The sequence below is a fragment of the Magnolia sinica genome, chromosome 11 (genome assembly GCF_029962835.1).
Source record: "Magnolia sinica isolate HGM2019 chromosome 11, MsV1, whole genome shotgun sequence".
NCBI classification, from domain to species: Eukaryota; Viridiplantae; Streptophyta; class Magnoliopsida; order Magnoliales; family Magnoliaceae; genus Magnolia; species Magnolia sinica.
Window position 1 is genome coordinate 51,890,574 of NC_080583.1, and position 18,341 is coordinate 51,908,914.

Here is an 18,341-nt window from a genome sequence, read left to right on the forward strand (position 1 = left end):
AGCTGCATTACGCGTTATTAGCCCTCTAACTCTTGGTGAAGGCGGATTCATTCTGAAGCTTCTTGCATTCCATGCTCTTGCACGGTGAGACATCACAACATTCCAGCCCTTATCTCCTTCCAGCGATTGAGGCGAAGAAGATACAACCCCCACAATTGCTTAAATCAGGTTGTTTTTGCTTGTAGGAAGTCGAGTCATGTATTCTAGGGGTTGGTTCGGTGCATATTCTATCATGAAGCCGGTCGGAGTGAAGTGGAAGCTCACTTTCCAACTACAAATTACAACCAACTACAAATTACAACCAATGGCAATTTCTGCAAGGAAAGTGAGCTTCCATTTCACACTGACCGGATTTACGATGGAATATGCACCGAACCAACCCTCGAAATACATAACTCGAAGCAAAAACAACCTGACTCGATCAATAGCTGGGGTTGTATCTGCTTCGCCTGAATCGCTGGAAGGAGATAAGGGCTAGACTGTTGTGATATGTCATAGGACGAGAGCATGGAATACCAGAATGAATTCGCCTTCGCCAAGAGTTAGAGGGCCGATAACGTGTAATGCAACTAGGAGGAATCATGAACTCGCCCCTCCCGCGGTATATCCAGGGTGGATAGTTCCACAGTTAACATCGCGCGACTTCCCGGTTTTGGTCGCCCTAAGGGTCAGATGGACGAAAGAGCAGAAAGGTAAGGCATTATTAGCAAGTTCACCAATGCCTATATCACCCCAATTGATCAATAGCAATGGAAACATAGAGAAGTCGAATGAAACTCCATCCTCTCCTCTCTTTGTAAGTCTTATTACATCAACATATTCCTACCCCACTCCAACTACAGCTTCGTCGAAGAGTGGAGAAGCTGCGGTACATATGGTCGGGACAAATCAGGACAATATGCCCACTCAGAGGATCGCGTGAATGAGAAGGCAGAAGCACAAAGAGCACTAATGGAATAGTGCAGAAATCTTAGAGAAGCCTTAATGACTCTCACACAATGAGCACAATGAATGGATAAGAAAACCAACCCAAAGGCTTTCAACCGTAGGGGGCAGGATCACTGGGGTCTGTCCTAGAAGCAAGAACCATGACACAAGACGAGGTAAGACAAGTCATCGAGGAAGCTGTTAGAGTGGAGAGAACGTGAAAATACTGGCCGTTTCAGATACCTAACGCCGTATCCAAGAGAGGTAAAAGATATCTCCTTCCCATCTAACTTCAAACACCCTGATTTTCAAAAGTTTAATGGAGAAGGATCGCTGGAGGAACACTTAATGCACTTCATCACTAGCATGGGAAATTTTGCTACAATACCACAATATTGCTTGTGATCGTTTGGGTCATCCTTAATAAACAAACATTCCGATGGTATTCCAGCTTGGCCCCGGGGTTGATACGTACTTGGGAACAAATGCAAGACATCTTTATGTCAAACTTCTTCTCTTTAGAGCGTGATGTTAGTACTACGGAATTGGCTTCCATGTGGCAAAGAGAAGGAGAACTGGTAGAAAAGTTTATAGACAGGTGGAAGACACTAGGGGCCTCGTGTAGGCAGTTGCTAGAAGAAAAGGAATAGGTCAAGATGTGTCTGAACTCTATGGAGACGAGAATCATGTTTGGACTCACCAGCACCAATATCAGAACTTTTCATGACCTGGCCATTAAGGCTCATGCTTTAAAATTGATGGCTCGGAAGATGCCAGCATTTCACTATGAGACAGCTAGGAAGGCACCCAGCAGGATGGCCGTAAATACTGTCGATTGTGAAAAGAGAAGCAAAGATACAAGAGACGCGAGAGATAAGAGGCTAGAATGGAAAGAAGAATCAAATCAGCCAAGAAACAAATATAGTGGAAAAAGGCCCAGAATGCTCAACTCGCATGAGGGGTTCGCGTTTGATAGGGAAGATGTTGTTCCTATGATGAACCAACTTCTAAAAGCTGGTACGATAGAATTACCAGAACCTAAACGCCGTGAAGATGTGACAAGAATAAGAGAGATTTTTGTTGCTATCATCGCCTGGTGGGACATCTGACGGAGAATTGTTATACATTAAAATGTATAATAGATCGAATGATAGACAGACATGAAATAGTAATTGGAAAAGAAAAAGAAAGGAGTACAACAACATGGTGAATATGCTCACGATCCATGAAAAGGCCAGAGAAATGAAAGAGAAAGAGGACCGTAAGACAACAAAGAAGGTAGCAGTGATTACGTTGCAATCGAGAAAGAAGATAACAAGCCCTATGAAGAAGAAAGCAGGGATTATAAGAAAAGAAGTCATTGAAAGGCAGAGCGATAATGATGAGAACGAAAAGTAGAGTGAGATGGCAAAGGTGACTTATGATGTCATAAGTCATTTGAAGTGCATACTGGCTCGATTAAGTGTCTATGATGCCCTTAAGTTGTTAGAGGAATTTCGGCAGAGCTTGGTCCAAGCATTGTCCAATCATGATGTTAGAGAAATAGTACTAGCAGAGATGGAACATGAAGAGCACGAGGAGTAAGAAAACTGCTTACCAGTCGTTTCCTTCTCCAATGATGATTTGATCTGCAAAGCAGAGCATAACTGGCCACTAATGATAGAAGGCTATATCCGTGGGAGGAAGGTTAATCGGATTATGATAGATAATGGGTATACGGTGAACCTCTTACCACTCTCGATGTTCAGTAAACTAGGTGATCGTCGTTCTGATCTACACCTTAGTGGAATGATGATACAAGGCTTCAATCAAGATGGGCAACGTGCACTTGGTAAAATTACAGTGACGCTGGAGATAGGAGAGTTGACTACTGATGTCGTGTGCCATGTTATAAATGCAGTGACGATGTACAATCTTCTCTTAATTGAAGCCCTGTACATTATAGATCAGAACTGAACCAACCCCCGGAATACATAGTCAGTATAAAGTAATGGTCGATGTGAAGCCATATACAGAGGCTGAGTCCTTCTTTACAAACACCAATTATTATAAAGGGTTCGCTAAAGAAGAAAGAAAGAATGATGAAAGTAATGTCTTAAAGGACATTCAAGTAAAAGTGATGAAAGAAGAAACAGAAAAGGCAGAATCATCCGGGACTGCAGAAGCAAATAAAAAATTCTATTTTGTGCCGAAACATCTGAGACAGCCAGGGCAACCACCACTAACTTTGTTATTACCTGAATAGTTGAAAATTTTACAGTGCCATTATCATATGTTGAAAGAAATAAGCCATTTTCGGCCGCTTCAGGAAGATTTCAGGTCAGGGTTAGCGCAAAATACCTGGAACCAATAGAATTTCACGCCTCAATGGAAGTAAAGACGGGAGAAGAGACCAAGAATAATGTGTATCGCGGTAGGCTGATACCACAAGATCTTAAAAAATATAGCCCAGCAAGCAAGAAAATCATGAGAAACATGGGTTTTGATTACGAAGAACCCACCGGCTTGAATCATGGGAGAAGAATTCAAATTCCTATTGGAGTTGGTCAGGAAAAGTGAGGAAAATTTCAAGGATTGAGGGCAGAATCATCGGTGAACATGGTTACAACCGAGCAGTTATTGGAAGAGGATCCTAAAATAGTCGAACATCCTGAAATGGCTCCAAAGCAAATGGAATATGGGGGGTAGCCAATGACAGACAGTTTGCGAGAGATAAACTTGGGTACGGAGGAAGAGCCAAGGAACACATTCATTAATGCCGGTCTTTCTGAACAGGAGTTTGAGAAATACGTTCAACTTTTCAAAGAAAATAAAGATGTCTTCGCTTGGACATATGCAGAGATGTCGAGTTTGGAGCCTTCCGTAGCAATGCACCGATTAAATATCTCTAAAGAGAAAAGTCCAGTTAAGTAAGTGCAAAGGTGATTTCATCCGGACTTAGTTCCCCTGATAGAAGAAGTGAATAAGTTGATAAAAGTTGGGTTTATTAGGGAGGTCAAATATCTAAAGTGGATATCGAGCATTGTTCCCATAAAGAAGAAAAACGGACAAGTCAGGGTGTGCATTGATTTCAGAGATTTGAACGAAGCCTGTCTGAAAGATGATTTTTCTCTCTCAATAACTGAATTGTTTATTAATAGTATGATTTAGTATGCTATCATGTCCTTCATGGACGGTTATGCAGGGTATAATCAGATTAGAATGACACCTGAAGATGAAGAAGCAACAACGTTTAGAACTTCGCTGGGAATTTATTGTTATAAAGTTATGCCATTTGGTCTCAAGAATGCCGGGGCGACATATCAGAGGGTAATGCAGAATATCTTCTAAGACATGATGCACAAGCATGTTGAGTGTTACGTCGATGACTTGGTAGTCAGGTCTGGAGATCATCAGGAGTATCGCGAACACTTGGCATTAGTTTTTCGTCGACTCAAAAAGAAACAACTGAAGATGAATCTGGCTAAATGTGCATTCGAGGTGTCTTCAGGTAAATTTCTTAGTTTTGTCATCCGACATAGGGGCATTGAGATAAATCCAAGGAAAGTCAGAGCCATTCAAGATATGCCGCCACCAAAGACATTAAAAGAATTGAAAAGTTTGCAAGGAAAGCTGGTGTACATTTACCATTTCATTTCAAATCTGGCAAGGAAATGTCAGCTATTTTCTCATTTGATGAAGAAAGGTACAGAGTTTGTATGGGACCAAGCTTGTCAGAATGCATTTGACTCAATAAAGGAATTGTTGAAACAGCCGCCCGTACTGACAGCTCCGATAAAAGGGAAGCTGCTTATTTTGTATATATCTGCAGCCGAGAATTCTTTAGGAGCTTTGTTGGTATAGGTGAATGAATCTAGGAAAGAGACCACTCTTTACTATTTAAGTAGAACTCTGATGGGTGTAGAATGCAACTACTCTCCAATCGAGAAAGAATGTGTGCCATTAATATTTGCGGTGCAGAAATTAAGACATTATTGTCTTTCGCATGACATAACGTTGATCTCAAGAGTAGACCTGATAAAGTTTTTGATGACAAAGCCGATGTTGTCTGGGAGATTGGCCAAATGGATGCTGTTACTTTCAAAATATACTATTAGGTATGAACCGACAAACACGGTAAAAGGACAAGCTGTGGCGGACTTCCTTGTAGCGCACCCTATAGCAGAATGTGAAACCATCAGTGATGATTTTCCTAATGAACAAGTTATGTTGGCTGAGTCACAAAGCCCATGGTAGATGTATTTTGATTGTGCTTCTAGAGTATCAGGAGCGGGGGCAGGAGTGATATTCATTACTCCTAAGGGTGATTTATTACCGTACTCCTTCACATTAGGAACTACATGCATAAACAATGAGGCTGAATATAGAGCCCTTACCATCGGAATGGAAATTGCTCCGAAAATGAAGATAAAAACGCTACATATCTTCGGGGATTCTAAACTGATCAAAAACCAATTGACGACTAAATTTGAGATAAGAAAGCAAGAGCTTTTACCATACTGCCGAAAAGCACAGCAATTGCTAGAACAGTTCTGTCATGTCGAAATCAAGCATATACCACAGTCTGAAAATACAAGAGCAGATGCTTTGGCCAGCTTGGCAGCGGCTCTATCCTACCCAAATCGAAGCCCTCACCAAGTAACTATAGAAGAAAGAAGATTTTTACCATCTTCAGAGGTCATCGATGAAATTGTGGAGACACTTCCTATATCATGTTTAGAGGTAACGACAAATGATTGGCATCAGCCTTTCATAGATTATCTCAAATATAATATATTGACAGAAGATCCAGCGTAGAGATAGAAAATCAAGTAAAGGTTAAGCAGATTCATCACATGCAGGGAAGTGCTGTAAAGAAAATATTACAATGGAATGTTGTTACGTTACTTAGACGAATAAGAAGCAGGCCAGACATTGCGAGAAGCACGCTTTGGAGAATGTGGGGCACATCAAGCTGGCTAAAATTTATTCCATAGAATACATCGAATGGGGTATTATTGGCTTACCATGTTTAAAGACACGATAGATTATGCAAAGTGGTGTCATGAATGTCAGATTCATGAAGAAGTTATACACATTCCTCCAGAAGACCTGCATCAGTCAGTCGCCTCTTAGCCCTTCTCTTCTTGGGGACTTGACGTCATTGGTCTTATAAATCTGCCGCCGTCCAAAGGAAAGCAGTATATCCTGGTAGCAACCGATTATTTCTCCATGTGGATAGAAGTAGTTGCATTATGTAGTGTTAAGGAGAAAGATGTGGTTAATTTCATCCAACATGCAATAATATACCACTGGTATTCCGAGGAAATTTTTTACAGATAATGGTACTCCCTTAAAAAATAAGGGCATAGAGAAGCCATGTCAGAAATTCAGCTTTCGTCGTTCATTTTCAACACCTTACTATCCACTAGCCAATGGATTAGCAGAGGCGTTTAATAAAATGATAGTCAGGATATTGAAGAAAACATTGACAGGAAGCAAGCGTGATTGGGATGAGAGGTTACAAGAAACATTGTGGGCATACAGAACTACCCACCAGACAACAACAAAAGCAACACTGTACTCACTGCTCTATGCTGTAGAAGTAGTGATCCTGATTGAAATACAAGTAGCGTCACTCAGAGTGGCAGTACATCAGTCCATTATAGACAATGAAAATGTAAAAATAACACTGAAGGAGTTGGATTTGCTTGATGAGAAATGCCAGGCAGCCCAACAGAGATTGCAATCGTATCAGGCAAGGATATCAGCCGCCTTTGATAAATGAGTTAAATATCACTCTTTCAAAAAAGGGTATATGATATTGATGCTGAAAAGACCTATAGTGGTCACCCATCGAATAGGGGGTAAATTCGAGCCTAAATGGGACGGGCCGTACATAATAAAGGAAGTGTACTCTAATGGAGCATACAGAGTTGTGGATCAAGATGGACAAGGTATCAGTATATCAGTCAATGCTCGCTTCATCAAAACATATCATCCCTAAAGATACTACTGATTTTGATCTGGAATATTATCAGAATAATGATTCTGTATCAAAAGGGGGTAAGAATAAACAAGATCACGACTATGTATTGTCAGATGAATGAATAAGGAAAAATTTGCAAGCACATCAAGATTATGTATTGTCAGATGAATGAACAAGTGTTGCGAAAAGAAAGTGACCATCGTCAACATCAAGCGAGCTCTACAAAATTCTACTAAAATTGGTATTGTCGCCAAGTTGATATATTATGAACAACACTTATGAATACCGTTGAAGATATTAATAGAAGTTGTGACCTATCAATCTCAGTCAAAGATGTCTATCATCCTCACGACAACGATGACCACCTACTATTATCTTTTAAGGCAACCTAGACAAGCCCTAAAAATGGCCAGCTACGCATAAGGCATATCATTTTCACCATTCAGGCAGCAATGAGAAGCCAGTGGCCCTAAAAAGCCTGCGAAGGCCATTATATGCATACCTATGCAGGCAGCGGATAGAGCCAGCAAGAAAAAGCCTAAAAGGCTAAAAACCCCTCAACGGCTGGTCACACGTGAGACCAATGTCATCTCTATAGCTTTCTGATAGCGTCACGGGGAACGGAGGAAAATGCCCTCCCGTGAATGGGCCCGACCTTACAGATGAAGAAAACGTAGGGTGCAGTGTGAGCTCTTTGGCCATGTCCATAAATAGGCCATCCATGCTTAAGACCCCCCAGATCTTTAGCTTGATTTCAGTATTAACTCATGAGGAAGGGCTTAAACCTACTCATTGATGGACTGTAGGTGTCACGCCTCAAACTTGGAAATGGGCTCACAAAATTCCCGAATGCTGAATCTGGCACCGACAGCCTCTATAGTGCCCCATTCTCGGATCCCAGCACTCACGTGCTCGATTCCGATCCTGGGATCCTATAAGGAGGATTTTCGGTATGATTTTTTTTAATGAAGATAACCACAAGTATAACCAAGTCATAAAGGCAACATCATCATCACATATCCACTAATATAATCATTTGAGTAAAATGCTGAAAGGGAAATACATAAATAAAAAATCAAGCACCAGAAGACCGCTGCACGCTCTAAGCTCAACACTACTGCAACCTAACATCACCTGCACGCATCTATCGTGCATAAGCTTATAGAAAGGTTAGAGGGTGGTGTAAGTGTGTGCACAAGATAAGTGTCACGTATATTATAAAGCCCATAATTCATACATAATCAGAATAAGCGAAAATACTGACAAGATCATGAATCATACGATATCAGAGTAAGCGAAAATATACTAATAAGTCCATGAGTGCTATCAACCATACTAAGGCTATGCGATGCAAAACATAATAAGACAATAACAGATGTTGAGGATGCAATGTAATATGCAAATCCTGACGAGCCACGATACCATCAACCTCATCTAAGCCATATAAGTGCTAAAACATAGTAACCCAAAATGCTAAGTACTGCAGATGCAATGTGATATGCGGTGCCAATGAAATGACCATGCTGGAATGTGAAGTTGGGATAATAGTATGAAGTATCATAGGCTATGGGGTCCATCACAAGGGACTTCTATCCAAACCAGTCCCATACCTAAATTTGAATAGTCAGACACAATGTGGTAAACTCTTGATCTTAGGTTAGTCGCGCGCCCAACCGAAATCCAGGCCATGCGATGGTACACGTAATAAATAGTTACGCACCACCAGCCCGAGTGGATAGTGAATGAATGAATGAATGAATGGATATGCAATCCCTTCTTAATAAGTCCACATGTCAGTATGGTTACTCTTTGGGAAAATCACCGGGGTCTATTACACTTGACACTGACTGCCTCCACCCTAGCTGCACAGCCCAACGAGTGGAATAGACCTCATTATCCGCCTGACCAGTAGTCTGCCAATACCTACCCGGCTCGTCGATACCGGACCCATTTATGAGCTGGTCATACTCAGCCTAGCTTATAGCCCCCTCACTTGGGCGGATAAGGCCACACCCCCTCCCAACCGACCACGACACAGTGGGAGATGCGGCCTACTGGTATTTGGCACTCCGCACTCATGTTCCACCAGGTCTAAATGTTGGGGCTACTCCTGGCCTCGGAGGTTCTGGGATTTTCACCCAAGGACATCCTAAGTGCTTATAGTGCTAGAACCAAATATTTTTGGTGTCCCATTTGGCCATCCACGATGTGCCTGTGGAGGCCATGGCCCTGATGTCGCTAGGGCGTACAATGATCAAGTCACATATATGCGAGATGCATGAGTCACACTGTATAATCATGCAGCAATCCTACGCGTACCACGTGATCATGTGGGGCACTCCACCTCATAAGGAGTCCCGTAAATGTTTCAGCCCAACGGCTTATGCTATGATAAGCATTCCTCATATCAAGCATACATATGATGCGTATGGGCATGAATCATGGAGCTATACTAAGCATGTTATAAAGTGATGAATTATCAACAAGTATGGGCCTATCAATGGGCCCTACGGAGAGTTACAATGCGGACATTTAACCATCATTGTTCCCTAGGCATGGCCTACCATAAATATTATTACCTACATTATAGTGAAATCACACATTACATCGGGTGTACATTCCTTGCATTGAGCCACCTGTACACTACATCGGGTCTGGCCATGCGGGCCACAAATGCATCAAGATGGGCCTCATCACATGGGCTGAAAATATACCACAATGGGCCACAATATATGAGCCAGAAACACGTCACAATGGGCCTTGCCAAATGGGTAAAAAATACATCACAATGGGCCTCAACTCACGGGCCCTAATACATCACAATGTGCCTCAACCCATGGGCCCCAAATACATCACAATGGGCCTCAACCCATGGGCCCTAAAATACATGAAAATGGGCCCAATCAAATGGTCCTCATATATGTCAAGGTGGTCTCAACAACGTGCCTCATACACATGACGGTGGGCCTCACTAACGGGCCCTCATACACATCAAGGTGAGCCTTAATAACGAGCCCTCATACACATCAAGGTGGGCCTCAATAACAAGCCCTCATACACATCAAGGTGGGCCTCAATAACAAGCCTTGAATACATCACAATGGGCCTCACCAGTGGGCCTTATACACATCAAGGTGGGCCTCAACAACGGACCATAAACATATCAAAGGTGGGCCTCACAAATGGGCCGCACGTACAACTCATCAAGGTGGGCCCTGCACATTCCAAATGAGCCCCATCAGATGGACAATGTGCTTACTATACACATCATGGTGGGACCTAAGACTTAAAAATCAAGTCAATCTGTGACATGTGTGGGCCACACCAGGCACGCAGTTAAGAGGTTTAGCCTCCATTAAAACATTCACAAGCATCAGTTGGGCCCACCAAGCTATGGTTCACAAATCCAACCCATTCATAAGTTAACATATTGATAGATAAAGTGATGATAATTATCAACTTACTGGAAACTACTATGGCCCTTAAAAGTTTTGAATGGTGGATGTCACTGTCCACACTATTTTCAAGGGTGGGGTCGACTTGAACTATAGACCTGTCCCATTCTTTTCTCGTGCCATGAAAATGATCTCTCAAATGGATGGACGGCTTTGGATGCAACACTTGCATCATGGTGGGTTCCACCAGATAGGTGGATCTGACTCATTTTTAACTCATGCCATGAAATGAACTCTCAAATGGATGGACGGTTTTGGATGCAACACATGCAACATGGCTGGGATCCACATGAACTATAGATCTGACTCATTCTTTAGCTCACGCCATGAAATGAGCTTTAAAAATGGATGGACGATTTGGATGCAGAACATGCATCATGGTGGGGTCCATAGATGGATGGCGTGGAGAGCACAGAGCTTAGTGACGCCACTCTACCAGGTAGCTGGAGTGAGGTACACCAGCCGTCCCACCCAGGGACAGTGTTGGTTATAATACATGCATCAATGGGTCCCACGTGGGGCCCACCATAATGTTTACTTTCCATCCAATCCATTCATAAGGTCACGCAGACCTGGATGCATAGGAAAAACAAATTTCATGGTTATCCAAAACTTTCGTGACCCATAAAAGGGTTTCAATGGCAGACGTTTAACCCCACTGTTTCCTGCCGTGTGGGTCACTTGAGTTCCAGATATGGCTGATTTCCTTAAGGGGACATCAAATGTATGGTGTTATTTTCAACACACATCACATGGGGCCCACGGCTGAGACCCGTGATGCCTGGCCATACCGTCCAAATGCAACAGGCGCTGCCTACGCCTCTGGCATCAGTAGCGTTGCTGCATATCTTATTATTATTATTATTATTTAAAATAGAGTTTTCTCACAGTTTTTCGCAGGTGGGGTCTGCATCAAGTGGATCCGACCCAACCATTGGTCGCTATGGCTCAAGACAAGCCAAACAAGCCCAATATTCGAGGGGTTTTAGCATATAGAATCATCAGGTAATTTTTCAACGGTAAAAGTCACAGTTTGCTATGCTATGGCCCACTAGAAATTCGGATCCATTTCATTTTTCGGCTCAATGCCTAAAATGATCTAAGGAATGAAATGGACGGCTTGGATTGAAAACATACATCAAGGTGGGGCCTGTGGGAGCGGTCCACCCCAAAACCAAAAGAAATCTCCTTTCTTTTTTTTCTTTTTCATTTTTTTTACAATTCACGTCCAGCGTCTCTAGACGCTAGACGGCTTGGCATGAACATATATGTAAGGTGGGCCCTGCTCAGGTGGGCCACCAAATGATGGATTGGTGTGGATATCACACTTATAAAGTGGGCCCCGCCTATAGGTGACTTGGATAAAATACATACCTTATGGTGGGGTCCATCTGGGTGGGCCACAAGCCATTTCATCTCATTAACAAAAAGAGAGAGGGAGAGAAAGAGAGAGATCGGGAGACACGCGATGATGGAGGGACCCCGACACTATGGGCCCTCCTTTGAAATCAATCATACATCAAGTGGATCCCATTACACGTGGGCCCATCAAAACAAGGATAAACAATGGAGATCCCTTCTCCACCCAAAATGGACGGTCTAGATGACCTCTTTTCATGCAAGGAAAATAAACATCATGATGGGGTCCATGGAGAATGGCCCCGTCATGAAATGATCATGAGCATCAAGGTGGGCCATCGGCCACACCTAGGGTCCAAAGTGAGATCCATACCATCAATCGATAGGCCTCACTTGGCCCATCATCAAAACATGAAAAATTTAGCCTAATGAGCACCCACCGTTCGATCTTCTTGGTCCGTTGGAACGCCGGTCTCCTTGTGCTACACTTTGATGGAGAGGATGAGAAATGGATGGCTAGGATGAAGGATTTTTGGATGGAAAAGTGGGCCACTCAAAATCACTTTTCTCTCACACTTGGGATGCTTGGATGTCCAAATTTTTCTCTCCTCCATTACTTGGAAATGTGTGAAGAGAAACATAGAGAGAGAGAGGGTTGTTGTAAGAGAAGTGATGGTTGATGGATGTGAGGTGATGGTGTACTTGACTAGCATGGGTGTGTAAGAGAGAGGGTAAGAAAGAGTTGACTTTGAGGTTGCTTGACTTGAGGAGAAAGAAAGCATGATTGATTGATTGATTTGAGTGATTGATTGATGGGACATTTCGTAGAGATTCTCTTGGGATTACAAACGCGCGGTGTTTTCTTCAAACTAAATGTCGGCCCACATCTTCCGGCCAGGGTATCGCATCGGTGCGTGAGTCACAGCGTTGGAACCGCGGCGACGGCGTAGTCGTAATGATACAAGTCTAGAATTAAGCTGACTTAATTCTACAGGATATGACTTAGGGTCGCGCACAAATGTTGATTATAGTCGCAGGTTGCCGGAATTCACCGGGAAGGATCGCGTGAGTTGACGGAACAGTACGGACTAGGATATGGGTCTTATAGTCGACCCTAGATTTGGTACCCCAAAGGTCGCCTTGCGAGCCCCGTGAACTCTAGAGAGTTACTGCAGCTAGCTGTGTGCGTAAATCCAACTGAGTTCAACGGCCCCGGTATCTTCATTGGGACCCTCTGGTGGATCGCGGTTTGTGAACTCACTAGGCTGTAAGAAGTCCAGTGAACTTCTAAGAGTTACAGAGACCATCATGTGAGACCCGACTCCACTACTCAAGAGTCTAAAAAACTGCGTAGGCTCCACTACTCAAGAGCTTAAACTGTGTGTGATTATCTGACTAAACTAAAACTTAGCACCGCCAATTAAGACAAAAATCGTGTAGGTAATCCCTTATTGACAAGCATAAAATGCTAGTATTTTATATCAGTTCCTCATTAAATATTATGTCAAGATTATTACATAGATAAATATGTTTGAAATGATCTGTGATGTAGAAATTCATAGAAGAATTAAATATCTCAAAATAATATCATGTCTTCATATGTTCAGAGGCAAAAGAGATTACTTGTTCAAAAAAATATATATACACAAAGAAGTTACATACTTAAAGTACTTCTATAATTCCTACTATCACCATATACTTTTACAAATCTTCCTTTAATTGCATTTAAGCTACAACATGTTTTGACTTTTCCTCAAGGATGATCTTTGCTTGATCAGGAGTGACAGCCAGTTTATCTTCCAATGATGAGATCATCTCTTCGCTCTTGAATAGTTCGGATTTCTCAGCAATATCAAAATGAATATTGACTTGTATCCTTTCTTTAATCTCCTTTATGGATGATTCCTTTTTGTGATCCTTCAACGCTATCTATGAAATCTCCTCTTTCAGAGCAGCGATACGGTCCCGAATAACCACTCTGTCATCAGTATAAGCCTTCAGTTATTCTTAAAGAGCTAATTATTCCTGATCAAATTCAAAAATAGTGGAAGCAATAAGAGAAGCCTTTTCCTTGGATAGAGTTAGCTGCTTCCCGTATTCCGATCTTAGGAGCAATTGTGACATTTTGCTGATGCTAAAGAGATTATTGAATCACGGAATCTAAAAAGAAAATCACACAGAGCGAAAATATTGATCTTCTCCATTTTTGCAGAACTTTCAAGAATTTCAATGGTAATATCCAGATCCTACTATTGTTCAAGGTCTTTGAAAATGTGAACTATTGCTGATAGAGAATTCTTCATCAAAAGCATCTTGTGTGCATCTTGTGTGTAGGAATCTTCGTGAAGGACAATAGTTCAGATGCAGTGGCCACAGACTCAGAGCTTGCTGCCCCACTAAAAGGAGGAGTTTCTGTAGCATAAAGAAGGAAAGAATTCAAAATAATGATAAAAAGTTAGAAGATGTATAGCTCTTGATAAAGCGATTAATATATATATACCTATCGCAGAAGTTTGATGAATAGGAGGTGGAATTTCTTAAACTGTAGAAGGACCAGCCCCTAACATGTCAGCAAAAGAAGGTGCTCTGGCCTCTGTACTCGAATCTCTAGTAGTTGGGGTGGGCAAATTAGTGGTCTCTACTGGGAAGATAATTTCATGAGCCACTACTTTTGGCGCTACCAAAGGAACCAGAGGAACCCTCTGTGAAATTACCGGTGCAGTTGTAGGAGGATTCATGGGAGGAGTATCTCCCGTCCTAGCATTAACAACATGAGTACCTGAAATAAGGATATGACAAGAATAATGAGATAACTATCACCAAATACATATATAAATATATACAGAATTAAAAATTCCCTTACCTGGTGAATATCCATACTCCCCATAATATAAAGGTTCTTCTTCCTCCTCTATTATCGCAAGAGACTTCGCAGGAATATTAACAATAGGAAGAGTTTCAGAATCTATCGGAGGGTGTTCTTTGTCATCATTTTCCGCAGCAACATCCTCCTCTCCATCTATATTAACTTCTCCTTCTTTGAAATCATCATCTTTATCTTCACCATTTTTGTCGTCCTCATCATCTTCGTATTCAGCAGCAGTAGTACCCTCAAATGAAGAAGTTGAACTTTCATCCCCTAAGTTTTCTTCATCTACTTCTTCAATCATGACTTGTTTTCCTTTAGAAAGACAACTTGACTACTTTCTGGTTGAGGTTCTCTGTTAGCTGGGACTGAAGGGGATGTGGAGGCTTGTCTACACCCTTCCTGAGGAACGAATGGCGACGCTTGCAAGCGCACTCGAGACCTGGTCATAGGAGATGATGAACTAGGAGGAGTAGGCTGTGAAGGAGGGGTTGGTTCATCGTGAGTTGCAGCAGTTTCTGCCGGAATAGGAGAAGACGTTCCTTCCATATCATTTGTGACCTGGTCACCGAAGTCACGAGGGACTTGCTCGAATTCTGTCAAGAGTCCATAAGCAATCCAGCCTTCTAAAGTATTGATGGCTTTCTTTTCATGGATTGGATCTTCTAAAGATATCTTTCTGTAAATCTCACCATGAAAAGATGCGCGAGTCATCCTTGGTATGTAACCAATTTCACCTTTAAGCTTTCTACCTCTTAGCTTGGGTGGTTGAAGCCATATTGGTGAATCCACTAGTAAACAATTATTGACCAAGAATGATTGGTGATCCCACCACCGCATCCAGCTATAAGAAACACGAACTATGCAATCACAACTGGGGATTATGAAGAAAGAATCAACACGACCGCCTAGCAGCTGTTTCCATACCATGGCCCAATTGATAGGACCAGTGTCATAACAACGCATTCTTTTAGTGACCAATCCACAGTCTTCTGGAATGGCCTGGTCATAGCCAAATTGGCGAGCAAAGCGACTGGGATAGTATGGCTCTCGCCAAAACTCTGTTCCTTCTGGCAATGGCAGGCTGCAAGAGTGTATAGTGAGGAAGAAAGCCCTTTCTGCTACTGTGAGTGTTGCCTAGTCCACCATGTCAGTATCTTCAATATGGTGATGGAGGTAGAATGGAAAGAAATCCACTTGATCAGTATCCCAGATTTTGTTGGCTACCCAGTCGCATGACCTTTTTGCTATAGCCTTTGTTGAAAAAACCAGAGTAGAAGGTATGTAGGATGAACATGTGCCTTCTTTGGTGCTTCAAAAGTCCAAGGAAAGTAGACTGCTAGCCAACCAGTGATATAATACCATGGAGTATGCGTTAAGGAAGCTCCGATGGTAGGATTCTTGACATGAGTGGCTACTTCTTCGAGGGCTCTATAAATAGAACACAACACTAGAGGTGCGAGTGAATAATTGTGGCTTCTGCCAAAGTGCCGGCAACGACAAAGACTGTAGGGCGAATAGCATCTGTCCATTTTGAGCTTGGAAGTACTACGATGCTCAACCAATAAGCTTAGAAAGCCGTGAGCTCCCCGTATAAACTGTACTCTACTCTTTCCTTGATATTGTTGCAAAGCTTTGCTAGCTCTTTAGACTGGTAATCGTAGAATCTGTAGGGAAAGGTAAAAGATTGGTATAAGGAAATGTATAATAGAAAAAAGGAAGAAAGAAAAAGGGAAATTAATTCCTAGACTTGAAAAAACTTGAGGGGCCTAGAAAAATGTGCAAGCCACTGCAGAGGAGAAAGCTTATGAATGTTTGGAAAATTTTCCATCTCTGTGAAGAGTTCGATGGTGGCTTCAGAGATTGAAGGCTTACCATCAGGAGAAGAAACAAAGGTTAACTCTTTATTAAACGAGACAAATTCATTGTAAAACTTTCCTGTCAATGGATGGCCTACCATTCGATGGAGATCCCAGAGTGTGATACTCATCTCACTTACTGGCAGGTGGAAAGAGTTAGTGGTGGGAGACCAGTACTCGAGGAAACCATTTAACACAGTTGGTTCCTTATAGAAGTACTGGGACGTAACTTGTATAATGTCATACAACCCAATCTTAGCAAGCATACCTGCATGCTTTTGCAAGATGGCTTCTGCCTAGTCTGAATAATAACATGGTGAAATTAACAGACCCCTTGTTTGGAATTCTTTAGGTCCCCAAAGTTGCTCACGATCTCAGAGGCGTTGCTTAATGGTTTCATAGAAATATGTGGGGGAATAGGTTGTGAGGACTATGAATTAGGGTAAGAAAAATCATAGGCTGGACTTCACCAATACGTTGTCGTGGCTTATGCACTAGCAATATCCCCTCAAGGATGTGCGGTTCTCTTGTTAACCATGAAGAAGTGTACATTAACTTCTCTTCGTCAATGTAATCCCTCGGTTCGCAATCAAGCATGGATTAGTGGTGATGAAGGTTGATGGGAATCACTGTCATACCCTCCGAGTGAGGATTATTGAATTTCATAATGCCCTCGATTACTCTGACTGATTCCCATGAGTTCTGGAGCTTCTTCTTGTTGTGCTCCTTAATCTTCTCCTCGAACTCCTTCGCCTTATTTCACCGAGTCTTCTTTGAATGAGAAATAGGAGGAGTGTCTTCTTGAACAGGGGGTCTTTGACTGTCTGTACGGATGTGGGCGGTTGTCTTCAACCATTCATCCTAATCATATTCTCGACCCTACTTTGGAGATCATTCTACGTCCCCATCGCAATTGCCCGATGAATAGGAGAAGGTAAGGTAGAAATACGATCGGTGAAGTTGACAGTCGGGAGTACGGGCTCCTTGAAATACAAGGGATTATGATCAGTGATTTTAGTGTGTTTTGCTGCTGGATGATCTGAAGAAGGGGAAGGACAAAAAGAAGATGGGTTTGGCAAATCTGGGTGAGAAGGTTGTTTAGATGGTGGGTCTATAGCACGAAAGGTTCGCTTGATATGGCCATAGTGAAAAGAAGTTTCAAATCTTGAAGACACTTGAGAAAGAAAAGGTGAAAATTGTTTAAGTGCTAATTGCATGGGTTCGCGCAATCAAAGCTCTTTGCGTGGTGCAGCGCAACAACAAAAAACCTTGCGCGAACAGGAAGACTATTGTGCGGGTCCATGCAAGCAAAATAAGTTACGTGGGAAATTTAGATAATGGAATAGAGGTTCGCTGCAACGGAAGAAGGTATAGAATGAATGCAAGTTCGGGGCATTTATAGGATATGCAGTCGAGTACAATATGCTGGCCTCGGTTGCGAAGACCTGTGCAAACCCTGCTTGGGGGCAAAATTGATCCTTTTTCTTTAATTTTTGGAGAAACAAAGAAAGGATCAAGGGGGCATCTGTTGAGGCATAAAAATGAGAAGAAAGGATTGAAGAAAAAGAAGATTAAAAAGTAGGAAGAAAATAGAAAATGAAGTGGAACAAAGTATCTTTAAGGTTGTTTGCGTGAGTCTGCGTAAATGATATTAATTGCACTGGAACGCGCAACCAAAAAACCAGTTGTGTGGGTTCGCTCAACTGACTTCCAGGGCTTGTTCTCTATAAAAGATCCAAAGCGGTAAAAGGTGGGCCCCATGGCACCAAAATTGAGGTTTCGCACGTGTGGAGGCCTATAAATACCCCTTCCCCCCTTCATTTGGACCGATCGAAGATTTTAGAAAAGAAGTAGAGAAGCGGAAAAGATTGAAGGTAGGAGTGAAGAGAAGTCGGTGGCTTGCGCGG

General features: G+C 42.3%; 1 protein-coding gene across 1 annotated transcript; it reads right to left on the reverse strand.

Moving 5' to 3' along the window:
* Nucleotides 1-14,246: 14,246 nt before the first annotated feature.
* On the reverse strand, nt 14,247-14,879 carry LOC131218106 (uncharacterized). Its single transcript, XM_058212788.1, has 2 exons — nt 14,573-14,879; nt 14,247-14,488 (listed from the first exon to the last, which is right to left on the reverse strand). Exons 1-2 carry the CDS (start codon nt 14,877-14,879, stop codon nt 14,247-14,249), a joined length of 549 nt encoding a protein of 182 aa, XP_058068771.1.
* Nucleotides 14,880-18,341: the final 3,462 nt, after the last annotated feature.

What these genes read in the sequence shown, in the direction of transcription:
- LOC131218106 (XM_058212788.1), bottom strand. Translation starts at nt 14,879, where the DNA reads ATGATTGAAGAAGTAGATGAAGAAAACTTAGGGGATGAAAGTTCAACT. An exon ending in GGAGTATGGATATTCACCAG is followed by an intron (nt 14,489 to 14,572) that starts GTAAGGGAATTT and finishes TCCTTATTTCAG; the next exon opens with GTACTCATGTTGTTAATGCT.